General features: G+C 38.4%; 2 protein-coding genes across 2 annotated transcripts; both read left to right on the forward strand.

The window, feature by feature from the left end:
• Positions 1-264: 264 nt before the first annotated feature.
• Positions 265-4,826, forward strand: LOC139116156 (uncharacterized). The gene is made up of 5 exons (XM_070678703.1): positions 265-819; positions 1,739-1,936; positions 3,119-3,418; positions 3,799-3,934; positions 4,646-4,826. The coding sequence occupies exons 1-4, from the start codon at positions 489-491 to the stop codon at positions 3,846-3,848; spliced, it is 879 nt and encodes a 292-aa protein (XP_070534804.1). The 5' UTR covers positions 265-488; the 3' UTR covers positions 3,849-3,934; positions 4,646-4,826.
• A 538-nt stretch (positions 4,827-5,364) lies between these two features.
• Positions 5,365-9,845, forward strand: LOC139116158 (interferon-induced helicase C domain-containing protein 1-like). The gene is made up of 4 exons (XM_070678704.1): positions 5,365-6,256; positions 6,406-6,537; positions 7,427-7,545; positions 8,686-9,845. Exons 1-3 carry the CDS (start codon positions 5,461-5,463, stop codon positions 7,495-7,497), a joined length of 999 nt encoding a protein of 332 aa, XP_070534805.1. The 5' UTR covers positions 5,365-5,460; the 3' UTR covers positions 7,498-7,545; positions 8,686-9,845.
• The last annotated feature ends 8,017 nt before the right edge of the window (positions 9,846-17,862 follow it).

Consider the following 17,862-nt stretch of genomic DNA (forward strand, 5'->3'; position numbering starts at 1 on the left):
GGAGGGAGAGCACGAGAGGGGGTGTCTTCCCTCACGCATAGAAAATTTTGAGAAATTGATGTGTGCAATGGTGCAATTTGAGGGTGTTTCAATTTATTTTGCACCAAAAATTGAGTAACCCCCTTCGTTCCTCTCCAAATTTTGAGCAACCCCCCTTGAAGTTTTCAAGTTTTTGAGTGATCCCCCTCACATTCCTCCGACCCCCTAGCCGTAAATAATGACGGCTCCCTTAGGGTCGCTAATTTTCCTTTCACAATATGTTTCCTGGGCTCAGCTATCAACGTGATCAATAGTATCGGTGTACAGCACGGATATACATATTGTATGCTGATAGACGTGGTCATAGTTCACATAAAGCTAACTGAATACGCCATTATGCACACGTACGTCAACGTGAAACGGGTAAGTCCCGCAGATACTGAAGCATTCCGAAGTATATCTGTTATACTGAGATAGTTTGACTATTAATCTGTGTCCGTATTTCCAAAATGGCGAGCCCGTTTAATTACGGTGCCAACAGGGCGGACAAGGAAATTGAGGATTACGAAGACCCTCCTGAAATCGTTGCTCTGCGTCGACTTCGCCAGGGGTTCATCCGTGATATTGTACCGTCTCACATTATACCGGTGCTTAAAACATGCCTCACTCGCCGAGAAGAAGAACAGATCCGCGCTGAAGAGGGCAACAAAGGGCCGATCACAGGAGCCATGATGTTTCTTGACTACCTCATCAAGAAGGACAGATGGTATGAACAATTTTTGTCGGCGTTGAAGGATGATGACGTCAAACTTGAACACCTTGCCTTGGAGTTGGAGAACGGTAACCTTACTGTTGTTTTGGCTACAATACCCTCTATGATTATCACATATTACATTTAATAATGTCATTGAAGGTTCAGTATTAGACAAAAGACAGGCTACATTACAAATCAATTATTGTGCGTAAATATGAAAGTAACCAACATAATCTCTTTATAAACATATTTGTGACCATGGTATGATTTTACTTGTTGCAATGTATACCAGGTCCGTAGCCGTATTTCCAGTGTCAGCCATATGAAAGATTCGCGAGTCAGTCATATAAATTCACGACAAATAAAACATCTACACGGGTTTGTTTATCGACTTATTCATTAAAACAGATTTCAAACGACATGTGTAGAGTGGACGTATTCACTTAAATCTTTAGTTTCGTTTTAGTAGTTGACGATGACCCGGGACGATGACATCATGACAATGTAAACCTTTGTGCTTTGATCACATGATACATGTGAACTCAAATGAACCCGGATGTGCAATCGCACCGCCGCGACCCCTGCTCACTGTCGGCGCATGTTGGCGTGACTATATGAGTCTCCACATAATTCCACCGACAGGCACTCAACATTTTAGTCAAAGCAGGGAAGGGGAATGTGCAAGGATCTGCAAGCTCCCCTTGAATCAGCAGATTTTAACTAGAATGAATGAATATTCCATAACTTTCACTTTTATTTTCCGATGGACTAACTATAAGTTACTGCATACTGGACACCGTTTCCACAGTATATAAGTGATGATTCTGATGAACACGATGTCTATTTGACACGACACATTGAAAACCGAACTACATGTAAGATAATCCATTAATTTGCTAATTAAAGCTGAATCTTGCACATCCCCCTGGCTATCGAATTTGATTATTATAATTGTTCTTTGAGGGCGTTACAAAGAAATGTGATTCTTTTAATTCAAAACTGTAGAAGTTAAAGTTTGTAAAGAAGAGAGTAAGCGAGACCATGCTAGGAGATCGATGACATTTGGAGGTAGCTACACAGAAGGGCAAGCTGATGCAGGACTGCAGTCTACTAACCCTGACTTACAGAATTGCCAGGAATCATTTCGAAGTAGATATGTACAAGGGGCTTTCACAGTGGATGATGTTGAACAGGCCATGAGAGGTAAGTGCGTCTCTTAAACACTCATAATATTATGAATGTGTGGTTCAACAAAACGATATCATACACATGACGGGAAAAGATAAAAAATTATACGTCTATTAAAGTTTCAATTTGTAAAGTTCGGGTGAATGCTATCTGAAATGGCCCCACTCCTTCCACCTCTTTTATTTCTGGCATTTCTTTGTTCATTGAGCAAAGGTTTAATGAATGCGACACCAATTTGTACTCTTAAAGTGGACTTTAACGAGATAGTTTCCTAAAGTCTCCTAAACTCTTAGAAAGCCTGTTTTCTTGAATTTCCTAAATTATGAGTAATCCTAAGTTTTGTGCAAGTCTGTTTCCTGTCACGTGCCCTATTCGCTAGATTTCAGACAGGGTCCTCTCCTTTCTCTGCTTACCACGAAGTGATGTGCTCTAAGTTGTGCTGTTCTCACCACTCATGGTACCGTGTCTCCCGGAAAGTACGATAAACTGAAACATTCTGACGTCAGTCTGTCTTTACGTGGATGCGCTGCATTACTTAGTCTCGTTGCTTATAAAAAAACTCCTGAGAATCCAAGGCTCGTACAGTTATTTCCCAGAAATCAGCACCGCGCACAATATTGATCAACTTTATTCCAAGATCACCGCTGATTCGATTGCTATTTGATGATAACTCATACATGTCAGAATAGCCTTGTTGGCTGAACTATACCGTTTACACAGACGCATTTTAATAAGTCATTATTCGAGTATCAACATTGCAATTGCACCATGTTTTCGATGAAATCAGGAAAAACACATCGGAAAAACTGTTACACTTCAGGAATAGCCGTCCGACGTTTTTAAATATTTGTGTCCGAAATAAACGACGATAAATGACTTTCGTTATTCGGGAAAAAATCCATAGTCGTCTCTTAAACTTGGTTGATGCAAGCAGGAATTCTCTGTAGAATGAAGGGAAAATCGCTCTTCTGTTGTACTTTGGGTGATTAATGACAGATTACTATAGGCATCCTTCGGATTTACTTTGGTCGTCGCTTGTGCATGATCTCAATGTTGCACTTCATGGTGCTAATTACAAACTGTACTTCAAATCGCCATAAGAATTATTTATACAAACATAATCCTACTGAGATGTCCCAGGGTGTACAGAGAACTTAGTCGTATGATTGATTGCATATGCTACTATCATGGTTACAGATGTGCGAATTAACCTAGCAGCCAATTTGCCATGCCTTCCCGATGAACCACCTCCCCCCTACACGACTGGTACCTATTTTGAAGACGGGGGAAGGCTTGTGCAGTCAGCAGGTGGAACTCCTCAACAAAACAAACCACTGACCGTAAATCAATATTTCGTCAATGTCAATGTACAGAAAGGGAATGTGCAAGTGGGAAGTGATAATGTGCACATAGGAAATGATGATGTGACGTCATCAGCTGGTAACGGAAATAAACAAACACAAGATGTAAAGACTTCACCTTCTGCTGACAGTAAAGGTAAAATGCTTTTGCTGTACATTCACATTTTGCTACAGTCTTCGTCAATTAAAAACACTATACGCTGAATCTTCAGAAAAGATTTTGACATCTTAGTTTTGCATATTATTCATAAGTTGAATGTGTCTATGTCAAAGTCGTTACTTGTAGTTCACAGCATATGCAAATGTATTCCAGCAGTATTTTACGACATCTACATCATCATACTAATTTCAGATGATACTCGTCGTTCAAACCTGATAAATTCCTGACACTTAGTCGTACATGAAACGCAATTTCTATGGAACAATGTAAGATGTACATATGTGCGCATTCATGAAATCAAAGATTTTGAAATGAGGATATCTCCGCGTTTTAAATACTGATAATTTGATTTTTAGATGGCAGAATAAGAAATGATGAGGAGGAGGGACGAAGAATGCATTATTGAAGGAGAAATAATTGAGGAAGAAGAAGAAGGCAATGATCTTATGTCTGGATTTTCTGAGGAGAAAAAGGTCACGGGTCCCGAGAAAAGTAAGTCTTGTGCGGTGCAGTTTGATATTAAGGGCTTTATAAAGGTGGATGTTATCAACATTTATGGAGTGACATCACTTTTACCAGCAGGAGGATAGTTTCCACTCTAATAAACGTCTGAATTAGTCCCCACTGATATAGGGATTGTCACTTGAGGTAGAATGCGCCTAGGAGACAAATATTTGGACTCTCACTGTTTTCAAAGTCTCTATGGTCTTGTGCTTGAGGGGCTCATTTTAAAGCTCTTGGAGTAAGAAAAAACTTGCACGATCTTTGTTTTTCGAAAATAAAAATTTTATTTTCCTCATAGAGATAACACAGGGATGGCGGCCATTTTAATTTCAACCATGGGAAAATGTTGGGTAATTTGTTTCTCTGGTACCAAACTCCGCACAGTGATCTCTGACTTGAAAGTTTCAATGAGGAATATTTTAGCAAAAGTTTGAGTCTTTCGACATCTAGGCGCATATACTACCTTAATGTCACAGATACCAATCGGAGTGCACACATGAATTCCTTTTCTATTAGTTTCGCCAATAATCGTAATTACGTTGGAATACGTACACTGTATGTCACTTGTATAGCCTCACAATTTATGATCATCCCAGAATATTTCAAAATCTAGTCGAGCTGTAAAGTTGTCCATCAAAATTTCGAAATATATAGAAACTAGAAGTATTTAAAAACTAAAACCTTGTCTTTTTGTCGCAGATGATACAGAGACAGAAGAGGCTACTAGCTCAGATGACAAAGCGAAGGAAGAGACAGCTGATTCAAGTATTGCAGGATCCGCCGATGATACTGATGGTGTTGTCAACAATACCAAACTATCAGAGGAAGACCAAGTATCTAATGGAGCTGCAGCTTCATCAAGTATCTCCTCTACGACTCCTAAAATGTGAGTATCTGTGGAAATAGTATCTTCGATCTCCTTTCACCAAGATCATGCACTTACGCAACGTCATAACTTGAGATTTATAACATTCACTGCCTGCTACTCTCATCGATCGTCACATCAAAATTTAAGTTTTAGTTGACGACACTAATGATAATTTTATTGTGTGTAAAAAATATTTTCAAAGAGTTATCTCATCAGTAAATGAGGGTCGTATAGTTTCTGAGGGACTTTGAATTATATTTCTGAAAACGTTTATCCTGTTACTTTTTACTAAATTATATCTATTTCTAGTTGAATATAAGGAATTCCAATTTATTAGAAAATATAACAGCAACTCTGACAATCGATTATAATGGAAAAACGTTTGTTCATACAAGACTTGAACCAATGTTTTCGTTCACAAAATTAATATGAAGCTATTTATGTATAATGCAAATTTGCAATGGATGTCACCCAACTTAGAACTACATGTATAACTTTTTGTCCATGTTTCATACATTTAGGGTTCAAAAATGGAGTATGAAAAGCTTGAGCTGCGTGACTACCAAGAGAGCTTGCCAAACCGGCATTCGATGGGCATAATTGCATCATCTGCGCGCCGACTGGTACTGGCAAAACCCATGTAGCCATGGCGATCACCAAACACTGCTTTGTTGAATCATTGGCTGAACAAGCACAGAGTAATGGCGGTGACGTAACCTTTAAAAGAAAAGCAATATTCCTCGTCCATCGCATACCGCTGCTCAACCAAACGTACAAGCGGTTCAAAAGACATTTGCCGCTCTTGAATATTGCGAAGCGAAGTGGAGCGTCCATGACAAACACAGGGTTTGAAATGCTTGTTCCGGTCAATGACATGATCATTACTACTGGAGGAATCTTAAAGAACAGTTTAACAGAAAAGAAGGTTACTCTAGATGAGTTTTCATTAATTATTATCGATGAATGCCACCATGCCATGAAAAATCATCCCTATAACGTTATAATGGCTGAGTATCTGAGGTTGAAGCTTTCAAACCCAACCACCAAGCTTCCTCAGATAATTGGCCTGACAGCGAGCCCCGGCTCTGGCAGTAAGAGTGGTTTGAAAACAGCAACTGACCACATATTAAAACTGTGTGCAAATATGGATGCGCACATGTTTGTTACCGTGAAGGATGAAAAAAACAAGGAATCGCTCGGGAAAGTGACTAATGATCCTGACAAGTACACAAGTGTGACCGATCCCCGAAAGCCAGATCCTTTCAAGGAAAAGGTAGAAGAAATAATGGTGGAAATCGAGAAGAGAGCTGGTCTGACCGCACCTGGACAGCGCGAGACACAACAGTATGAGACTTTCATAATGGAATCCTTGAATGCTGCCACCAGTGGGCGTCAACATGAAGTCGCCAAGTGTTGTGAACATCTAAGAGAATACAACACAGGTATGATACATAATTCACCCAGTATTATGTTAGTATTTCATGTGATTGTCAATGTGTTCATAGATATAGAACATGAAGTGCTTTATTGCTGTTGTATGTTATTACTTCTGATTACACGTATAAATTTTACTTGGGCAACCTTTCCTTAGCTTTACAGATGAACAGCTTGTGTAGGATGGCAGATGCTCTGGATGTTATTGAGAGCTTCTATAACGAGAGGTCGGCAAGAGGTCAGCACAGGGCAACCGATATTGAGAAGTGGCTGTATAAGTTGTTCAAAAGTAAGTAGTCACATCTGACGTGTTTAATGGTAGACTTGCTTCCAATATGCTGTGAATGGATGCAGCTATTGAAGGGCACGCTTGAGATGACTTCTTGAACGCGCCTCGGGGACAGATATTCGGACTCTCAAATTTTGCCAATTCTTTTCGGGTTTACCACTTACAGGGGCCAATATTAAGGCTCTTGGAATAAGAAAGTTTTTACAATCTTAGTTTTCCGAAAATCTAAAATTGTATTTTTCCCAATTATCACAGGGATGGCGGCAATTTTCAGTTACAAATATCAGTAAATGTAAGGTAATTTGTTTCTCGAGTACGCTGATTTTATTCTGATTTGGTAAAAAGGATGGTGGAAGTGCCATTGAGGAAAATACACACAGAAGTCTTTCACTTTCGAGGCATATTGTTCTTTGATATTAGAGAACGCGCCAGATGATTTCATGACATGTCACTTCTGACCGGAAAAAGGTCTCAGTATGGTGAATGACGGATACACAAGGGGTGATATCATATGTTGTTGACCTCTTTGGCAGTGTCATGGGGTAAAATAGTTTAAAGTGACAAGAGCTAGTCGCTATTTATAGTATTCACATCACTTTTATTCCATGTGACAAGGGCGTTCTTTACTTCTTCTCCCTAAAAATTATCAGATCGTGTACACCATGAAATGTTATTGTTGACAAAATATTTTAGTCAAGACTAGATTGCAATTTTTCAACAGTGACATCGAAAACTGTTACAAAAACATACTGGAAAGTACATCAAAGTTACTGCTAATGGCGTTTTAAATATATCCCGTTTCGTAACAGTTTTCATGTGGGTATGTTCTTCTTCGTAATATTATTACCCGACTGTAATAAACTGAAACGTTTTTAATGGTGAATTACAGAAAGTTCCAGCAACTTATTTGATATCAGCGAGAAGAAGAAAGCTATCCAAATCCAAAAGTTGTCAAACTGAAGTCAACGTTGAAAGAAGAAATCGGTCAAAAAGGACAGGATCTCAGAGGTAACATGAAAACTATTACTGCTTACGGCTCGAAATACATGTTCATATACAATTGTTCGGTGTGCTTGAGACGAAGATATGGATAAATGAAAAGAAACGTTAAATTGATCACACTTCTTCGTGAAAGGATTGTTCACTTAACATAGTTATCCACAAGACGAGGCACTCGGAGATTGCCTGAAAGAATGCCATACTTGAAGTCTTCCCACTACCATTTCAATAAGGTGTATGATTGCGACGATTTGCGCGTGCCTTTTTGTTGTCGGAGGCAGCATTAATTAATTTCACAGATAAAATGCCTGCAAATACACCATTTCTTCTCATAAGTAGGCATATTAGGCATCATTTGTCCATCAAGGATTACATGGCATTTAACTTGTACAGTTTATAGCTGTCCGCCGTGCATTTTGCTTTAACGATTAATTACACGTGGTTACTTTTTTCTAAGTAATGCATCTAAAACAGTTTTGTAAACTTGTCAACCATAAACGCTGAAATGTTGAAGTTTGTAATAACAGAAGTCCATAATTTGGACATCATTGATGCAGGTGCTGAGACAAAGAGAATGTATGGTTAGCATGCCTAGATTGACATATGCATACCAGTATATTGATGGTGCAAATACAGCAATCTGATTGGTCGAGACGCGAAAAGAACCGTAGTATATTGGCGATATACCACGGCTGGCATACGCGCGAGCTCTGAGCTTGAGCAAAAATCCGTTTATGACGTTCCATGCCAGAATTTCAATATACTGTTATGATATAATAGCAATAAATCACACCCAGCGACGATATACCACTCGATTTTGACCACTTCACTTCATATATGCACGAGCGATAGCGAGTGCATATATGAAATGAACTGGTCAAAACCTCGTGGTATACCATCGCTGGGTGTGTTTTATTGCTTAAATATACTATGATACAATATTCTATAATGACTTAGGGTGAAAAAACTACGCATCTTTTTCCATATTTTTTGCATTCATGGATAAGGTAAACAGTGTCTCACAAAGACTGAATATTTGCATATTTGACCACTAAACAACACTACATAAAACAGAATATAGAAATGTATAAGTATATACTTTTGTTGCTGTTGGACCTTATTCACCTGCCAATATCTCTGCTATTTCAGGTATAATGTTTGTGAAGACTCGAAAACTTGCCAAAGCAGTCTGTGAGTGCATAAAAGATGATGATGAGTTGGTCAATTTAAAACCTGCAATAGTGACTGGTGTACAAGCAAAATCCGACGACAGTATGAAGCAGAGTGATCAAGATCTTGCATTAAAGAAATTTTCTGAAGGAACTTGTAAGTTAATTATTGCAACAAGTGTAGCTGAGGAAGGTCTAGATATCCCAGAATGCCATATGGTTATCAGATACAATTACGCAACCAATGAAATTTCAATGAGGCAATCACGTGGGCGCGCTCGAGCTCAGCACAGCACAGAGCACTTTATTGGAGACTCTGAGCTCGCGATTAAAGATAAAGTGAACGTGTTTCTAGATCAACAAGTCGAACAGGCGATTCAGAATGTTCAACAAATTCCAAACGATAGATTTCTCAATAGCGTAGCAATCATACAACGTTCTGTTGTTGCTGATAGGTGTCGTCAGGAGCGATTACAGCAACTTCAAAAGAGTGCTAATCAGGCGAGTTCTGTAAATCTGTACTGTAAGGGATGTAATGAATTTGTTTGTAAAGGTAGTGATGTTTTTAAATATGACTGCAACCATTTTATCCAAGATAAGGAGATTGTAGAAATAAGATTGTATTTAAGGAACATACTAAGGCAGAGCAACGTGAAGTTGGAGTCATGAAAATTTTTTGTAAAAATTGCAAACAAGACTGGGGGATTGCCCTCCCACCCCCACAACAATTTCCAGTCATTAAGATTGTAAGCTTCATCGTTGAATACCCTGATGGTAAAAGGAAAAGGATCAAAAAGTGGAAAGATACTGATTTCCAACCAGAAGTGGTGGATCAGTTACCCTTTCCAGAATTTACAGTAGAACCTGTGTAGTGTGAATGTAGTTGATGCACATATTGGCCTCGAATGATGTACGATATAATTTCGGAATGTGCGATATGTGAGTCCCAAGCAACAATCTGCACACACTCAGTGCAAGACTATGACAAGGCTTTACTTTACAGAAGTTTGCAGTATTTAAAATGTTTCAGCTATTTACATATACATATACATATGTTTCACAGGATTCAAATAAGCAATGATTAAAGGTACTGTAGATAACACAATGACTGATTAGATGTATATATGGACACTTGAATTCCACTTTGACTTTCCTGTCGATGGGATATTTTTAACCCTGTCATTGTAAATCGAATCTGATCAAAATTCCACCCTCGAGTAAAATTTTCAAAGCGGGATTGTGTACACAGCAAGAAGCCATGGGCAGATGATTACAGGCATACATCTCTCTGTCAGAATATCTGTTTCAGCCCTTTGCCACCTTTATTGACACATACCTCTACATGGATTTGTGACAGAGGATGCACAAGCTTAGGTTCTGTTGTAGGGTCAAACGGTAGCACGCATGTATCTTAACACATCGTCCTTAAGTTTTATTCTGTATAGCATGAATATTTTACTTGGCAAGTATCATTTCTTTACTCTAGTAAAATTTTCAAAATGAAAATAATTTACATAAATGTTGCAGTGGTACTGACAACGTCGAAGTTTATGAATGACTCAAAAATAAATGACTATACAGAAAATATTTTTTGCAACTGACATAGATATTCAAGATGAATAGTTTCCAATTATGTGATGTAAACGGCAAAGTTATAATAAAGTAGATATGTCTTTTAAATGAGAAACATGCTATGAGTGATTTATGCGTAGAATGAAATGAACTTTTAAAAATTGCAATTAAATTTAATGTTTCTTCTTGTGTACAAGACTTTCGCCATAAATTAGATAGCGACTTGACAAGGTTTGCAGGGGTAATATATGTTTCGAAAGTGACAAACGTTTACTAGTTTACGTCGGTTGATAACTTTTTTATCCAGTCTAATCATGGATGTAAAAATAGATCTAGTTTTTACATCCATGGCCGGGTCTAATCGACTTCTCGTTGACTCAGCCAAAGTGGGTATACACTGGAATAATGAAGTCGATTGGGCGTACTGTTTTTAGTCGTTGAAATCACAGTCCCTTGGTGGGCTATTCAGCTCTGGGACTATTCGCCCCATAGACGAGTGTACAGAAGCGGGTTGTTTCTCGCTTCTGTACACTCGTCTATGGGGCGAATAGTCCCAGAACTGAATAGCCCACCAAGGGACTGTGTTGAAATCTAGGATTCAGACCATTCGAGTGTGACACATTTCTTCGTAAGATTTCGTTCTCCAAATTGTTATATGATCTGAAAGTTTCTACTTATTGTTACTTTTCGAGGCAATTAAGACAAGTCCTTCTAATGTTGCACAAAGTTGAATAAACATGGTATCGAAATTAATAAATCTACATAAAACATTTCTCGGAAACAATATTTTCAAAATTTCAATGAAAGAAAGATTATTTACCGACTAATTTAATGTTTTACAATTATTGGGAAAAGATCAGTACGAAATTGGTATCTTACGTTGAATGCACTGTTTAATTACATGTTCGTGCATCAATATCGTCGCTAAAAATGCATTAGATAATACTCACATGAAAATTCAAGGTCATAATTTTTCCATGACATTATCGTTGCCAATTCAAATGTCTTCCTTCCTCCAAAATATTCACATTAAAACTGTTCAGAACTGAACTGTGTTGTATGACAGTGTCCAATCGTCACATGTACGACAGCTATACAGGAACGCATTCATTCATTGACCGGAAAGTAGATTGTACCATCGACTATTGCCACTCCAAGGTATGAAATGCAATAGAAATGAATTCATTTGGATATTTTTGGCTGTGTGTGGATAACAACTCGTTTGCTTAATTTAGTGAAGCCATAATGATGTAACATCGTATGTTCAGAAAAAGGTATAACCTGTTAAAATGAAATCCACCATTATGAACACTTAATTTGACGAAGACAGATATGGAATTCAGTAGTGTCATAGAGCAATTCCAAAAGTCATACATTCTGCTGAGGTCACTTGACGACTAACCTAGGTCAGTATATATCTGCAAAATGGCGAGTCCGTTTAATTACGGTGCCACTAGGGCGGACAAGGAAGTTAAGCTTAAGGATTAAGAAGACCCTCCTGAAATCGTTGCTCTGCGTCGACTTCGCCAGGGGTTCATTCGTGATATTGTACCGTCTCACATTATACCGGTGCTTAAAACATGCCTCACTCGCCGAGAAGAAGAACAGATCCGCGCTGAAGAGGGCAACAAAGGGGCGATCACAGGAGCCATGATGTTACTTGTTTACCTTATCAAGAAGGACAGATGGTATGAACAATTTTTGTCGGCGTTGAAGGATGATGACGTCAAACTTGAACACCTTGCCTTTGGAGTTGGAGAAGGGTAACCTTTACAGTTGTTTCGGTTAGAATGCAAAATTTTTTCATGTAATAAAGCTCAATGAATTTTCATGTAAGAAGTCAAGAGAGACGCTTTCCAGCTTAAAATTAATAATTATGCGAAAATATCAAAGTACACAAAACAGTCCTTTTATGACCACGCGACCATGGTATGATTTGCACCAGCTGTGATCCTTGCATACATACATGCAGGAAAATAGATAGATGTAGTACGCGACGTCTCTATCTCCATGTCGATCACTCCAGAAATACCAAAGATACCAAAGAGATACAAAAAGAACAAAACGTCCACATGGACTTTTTGATTACTCCGAAATTAAAGGAGCATGAAGAGTGCAAAATTCGATTACATGAATTTTCACTTTAGTCCCACTTTAGTCTGCGCCCGCGTCACATCACATGACACATATGAACTCAAAGGAACCCCGGATGCACTATTCAAATTCTTAGCACGAAGTGATATCACTCCACCATAGGCGAATTACTGATGAATATTCATGAGGCATTTATATATAAGCCCGTAGATGGTGATAACTTACATGAACTGAAGCACGCCAATTTATTTTCGAAAAAGAAATGTACTCCAACAAAGTGGCAAATAAAACAAATGTACATACTGTGAATGTTTTGAGCGAATGAAAATGTCTTAAAAATATTCATTTAACTAAAGAGAATAGAAATAAAAATATGAAAAAAATCATATCATCATAGGAATGCGTTGAAGACGAACCCTTCTTCAAGTCTTAGAAGGCGTGAAAACTTTGTGATAAAATCCCCAGCTTTGTTCATCATTTTATAAATATCCATACATGAGAAAAGATTTTTAATTACATAACATAGTATTGAAGAGTGACTGTAATCCCATCAAGAGTAGCTGAATTTCTAACATTCCAAACTGTGTATCTTACGAAAGAAGTGATATAATATATTATGTCTGATGTCATACTATCATTATTTTCAATTCCTGCAATTGCGTATCTTTTGCTATTGGTATTATTATCAAAATTGTGCTTTCTGACTGAGTAATTTTTGCCACATTTCTTTTACTTATTTACATTCAAATAAGATGTGTTCCAGTGTTTCTTCTCGGCCTCAAATACGGCATTTCTCATCACTTACATTAAAAGATTTTGGCCATGCTTCCTGTGATTAGGCATCTGTGAAATATCTTCCAATTGAGGTCATTTACTGAATTGCTAACAATTCTTGTTGAATAAAACGACTGAATAAAGAAGCTTTGTAATTGCTGGTGAGGTATAAAGTTGTATCATCTGCATGACTCTTAATTTTTCTTCTTGTTTGTATGGTACAATGAGATATGCTATGCCGTCATCTTTACGAATATTTTCGGCTAGCACTTCTGCTGCCATAATATACAGTAATTGTGATAAAGGTCACCCTTGTCTCACACCTTTATGAAGCATGTCAATTTTGCCTGCAGGTAGTAGTGGCAGCGCCAATAGGTAATTGCGCGTTAAAATGCTTCGTATCTGGTATAGTGGTATACTTTAGGAATGCAATGTATGAGGTTGGACACACGCAGTGACTGAGACACACTAAGGTAGTATACGCGTCAGATTACCAGTATGAGTTTGAGCACCTGCAGTGACTGGGACGCATAATAACAAGAGCGAAGGAAAAAATCTCCGTCTGTAACGTGTGCGTCCACAGAGCTTATTTACTGAGTATTTTGCTATGGTAACGAGCCAGTGTATTTCTGTTGTGCCTAGCAAGAGCAACAATTTATTCATGTGAAGGCGCTACTGTATAGTTATGACATGCTTGCAGCTATTCGGTCGTGGCTTAGAATGAGCAGGTGTATCATATAAGGTGGTACGTGAAAGATATTAAAACTGTTTATATTTGAGTAAGCATGAGTACATTACATGCATTTGATTATTTGCTTACAAAACTGTAACGGTCTAGTGTACGAAGCCAACTCTGACAAAACCTGTCAGATGCTGTTTTTAGAATGGTCTTGTTTTCGTATAAAAGTATATGATGCATCGATGTATTGGCACTTACATTCACTTTTCATGAGATTTTGTTGACCCTGTCAAATGCATTACAAACATATGACCAACTATCCACAGATTCTAAACCACTTCTTTGTGTCTGTTTTCACGAAAGAAGATATGCTGAACTTACCACAATTAGTCATGACAAGTAGTCTATCCAAAGAAGAGGAGTTACACAGCGTACAGATAAATAGAGAAGACGTGGTCAAGAAACTTAGCAGTCTTTGTTCCTTCAAAGCACCTGGGCCTTACAGTATCCTATCACGTGTTTTGAAAAACTGTGCTGAACAGCTCGCCTCACCTTTGACTTTGCTTTTCAACGAATCTCTAAACTCGGGTAATGTCCGGACGACTGGAAGGTAGCAAACGTTCCTCCTATCTTCAAAAAAGGTCTGAAATATGAGCCAGGAAATTATCGACCAATCAGCCTAACCAGCTTATGTGGTAAGATCCTGGAGTCCATCATCAGGGATCGAATAGTTACGCACTTGGAAAAACATAATCTTATTACTGACTCGCAACACGGTTTTTGCCACGGTAAGTCTTGTATGACTAACTTGTTGGAGTTTCTCGACGAGGTTACACAGTTTATCGACGGAGAGGACCCAGTGGATGTTGTCTATCTGGATTTTGCCAAAGCATTTGACAAGCTACCACACCGTAGACTCTGTAATAAATTAGCAAATTATGGAGTTCATGGCAATATCGCAAATTGGATTGAGGCCTGGTTAAGCGACAGAAAACAGCGTGTTGTGATAAATGGATCAGCAGTCTGTCTCTAGCGGTGTTCCTCAGGGTTCAGTCCTCGGCCCAGTCCTTTTTCTAATTTACATAAATGACATTGAGGTGGGCATCAGTTCAAGAGTAAGAAATTTGCAGATGATACCAAGCTATACAGAACTGTAAGCAAGAATGATGACATAAAGAGTTTGCAGCTTGACCTATATAAGCTACACAAGTGGTCATGTGACTGGCAAATGAAATTCAATATTAGCAAATGTAAAGTAATGCATCTCGGAAATGGAAACACGAATCACATTTATAACATAAATAGTATTCCGTTGGAAAGCATTGATGAAGAGAAGAATCTAGGTGTCATCGTCCATAAAAGCCTGAAACCGTCACGGCAATGTGTAGAAGCAGCTAAGAAGGCATATAAAGTTCTAGGTATGATGAAGAAAACACTCTCATGCAAATCTACAGACATAATTTTAAGACTTTACAAGCAACTAGTCAGACCGAGACTTGAATATTCAGTTCAGGCTTGGTCACCTTGGCTAGTAAAGGGCAGTAGTATTCTAGAACAAGTTCAACGCCGAGCAACAAAAATGATTCCACAACTCCACTATATGTCATATGAGCAATGGCTGCAGGTTTTAAAACTGCCAAGTCTTAAAAGTCGTAGAGAGAGGTGATATGATCGAGGTCTACAAAATAGTAAACCACATTGACTCCTGTAACATATCACTGAAAATTCAAGACATCGTCAAGGAGCAGAGGCCATGCGTACAAACTGATAAAGCCGACTACAAGACTGGATATCAGGAAATTCTCATTTGCACCGCGAATCGTCAACTAGTGGAATAATTTGCCAGACTGGGTAGTCAATGTAAACAGTGTAAACTCGTTCAAGAACATGTATGATCGCTACATAAAATCTTGACTGTCACCAGCTTTTAATATGCCACAACAGAGGGATGTTCCATTATACGGCAAAGGATATCTATTCCCTTATCGAACTGAACTGAACTGAACAGATAATAATTTCAGAACGAAATTGCGTACACAGAGAGAAAATCACAGGCAGATTACAGGGGTACAACGCTCTGTACAAACCTGTGTCTCAGCACCTTTTACATCCTTATGTGCAGTCGCTAATAGCAGAGACCTGCATGACGTGGGTTTGTGACAAAAAGGTTCACAGGGCGTGCTGTAGGGGTGAAGATTTTCTTGCCCTATGGTAGCACGCATGCATCTGAACACAGAATTCTTCAGTTTCATTCTCTATATTATTACTTCCTTGGATTTGTAAAATTTTATAAGAAACGAAATTACATATTTGTTGCAGAACTACCCAGTATTGTTTTTCAGAATGTGCTCAGTTTAATAAATCGAGATGAGAACATCCACGTTTATGAATGACATCAAACTATACAACTTTATAGAATTTTTTTATTATACCTATTAACCATTTTAGCCGAAGGTCAAACGTAAAAAAAATCCAATTTGAAACGAACTGGCATAGATATATAAGACGAATAGTTATCAATTATGTAATGTTAATGGCAAATACAATACAGTTGTGATGTACTTTAAAGCTGCTTCGCACACAACATAGACTTGGTTCAAGTCGGTGAATTTTAAAAAAATAAAATCATTTGTAACAGTTTCTCTTGTGTCTCTCCTATTTCGTACAAACCTATCCGGAATTTGGCAGCTCACGCCAGGTTTTCCCAGCGATTGAATGCGTCACGTTTGAGTCTGCGCAGTAGTGAGTTAGTTTCTGCCGGATTCCGGGTGAAACTCCGCTGTATAGCGTTCACTCCACTCATCGCGTTCACCCTACTCATCGCGTCCACTCACGCGCGCGTTTCACATGAAAGCAAAATACAAATCATTGCGTTCACTCCACTCAAACATTCACAAATCACAGACTTGAACCAAGTCTACACACAACACAGCGAATTTTGTGTTGCAGGCAAAGATTCGTACAATTTCTGTTAAATTGTTAAAGGGATATAGTCGTCGGAACTGCGCCTGTGCGGGTTTCTTGTTTACAAACAATGTATTTCTTTCACGATATCAAGATGCACCTCATCATCATAGCTGCAACATTTAAATTATACGATGATAGATTATGACAGACATTTTTTAACTCTCATCAATCACCATTGTGCCTTGGATACATTGTTGCCATGGGTCGTATGGGTCCCATACGACCTTTGAGCACAGTTCCGACGACTATATCCCTTTAATTCAAGATAAAAAGCATTAGTTTGGTTCACCTTTAAGTATGACAAACAGTCCTGAGTTGGGTGAGAAAGAAAGGGGAATTTACGCAAATTTATGCAAAACACCCGATTTCCTCTAACACTCTTCTAAATGTTATTAATCGGCTTGACTTATAAAATGCTCGTTAAAAGGGTACGAAAATTCGTATTTTACAAGAAACTGCATCTTCATATTAGCCGATTCCTACACTGTTACTCATCACATAAAATTATATAAGTAAAATTGTTAAAGATGCTTGATATATAAAGGTAAGCTATATGAAAATTCAAACTTATGATTTTACAATGTCATTATCACTGCTTGTTAAATTGATTCCCTTTCCGCCATAGAATTCATATTCAATGCTTTCATAACTGAACGATGTCTTTAACATTTTTTCCCAAATTGTCCCGTGCATGTACTAAATGTAAACAATGACGCATTCATTCCACTCGTGTGACTTGTAGTAGGAAGAGGGCAGTGTGGATAGGGAGGCGGATAGATTTTACTAGTGGGAGTGGGTTGAGGGGACTCGGACTACAGACAGCTAAAAATTAACTTCCACGGCGATTTTTAAATACCTTTGTATTATGTATTTACAAGTGGCTGATGTTGTCGGGATGGATCTGCGAAAAATAATCAGGAAACATGTTCTTGTCAGGCCACCTGCCATTAATTTCACTTTCTCAAAATTAGCTAGTTGGCTGTGCCTACGTATACGCGCGTGCATGCCCTCTAGCTAGCGGAGCTTACATATCGCATGTATGGCTTCCTGAATCACGTGATACTGAAAGGC

The sequence above is a fragment of the Ptychodera flava genome, chromosome 17 (genome assembly GCF_041260155.1).
Source record: "Ptychodera flava strain L36383 chromosome 17, AS_Pfla_20210202, whole genome shotgun sequence".
Taxonomy (NCBI): domain Eukaryota; kingdom Metazoa; phylum Hemichordata; class Enteropneusta; family Ptychoderidae; genus Ptychodera; species Ptychodera flava.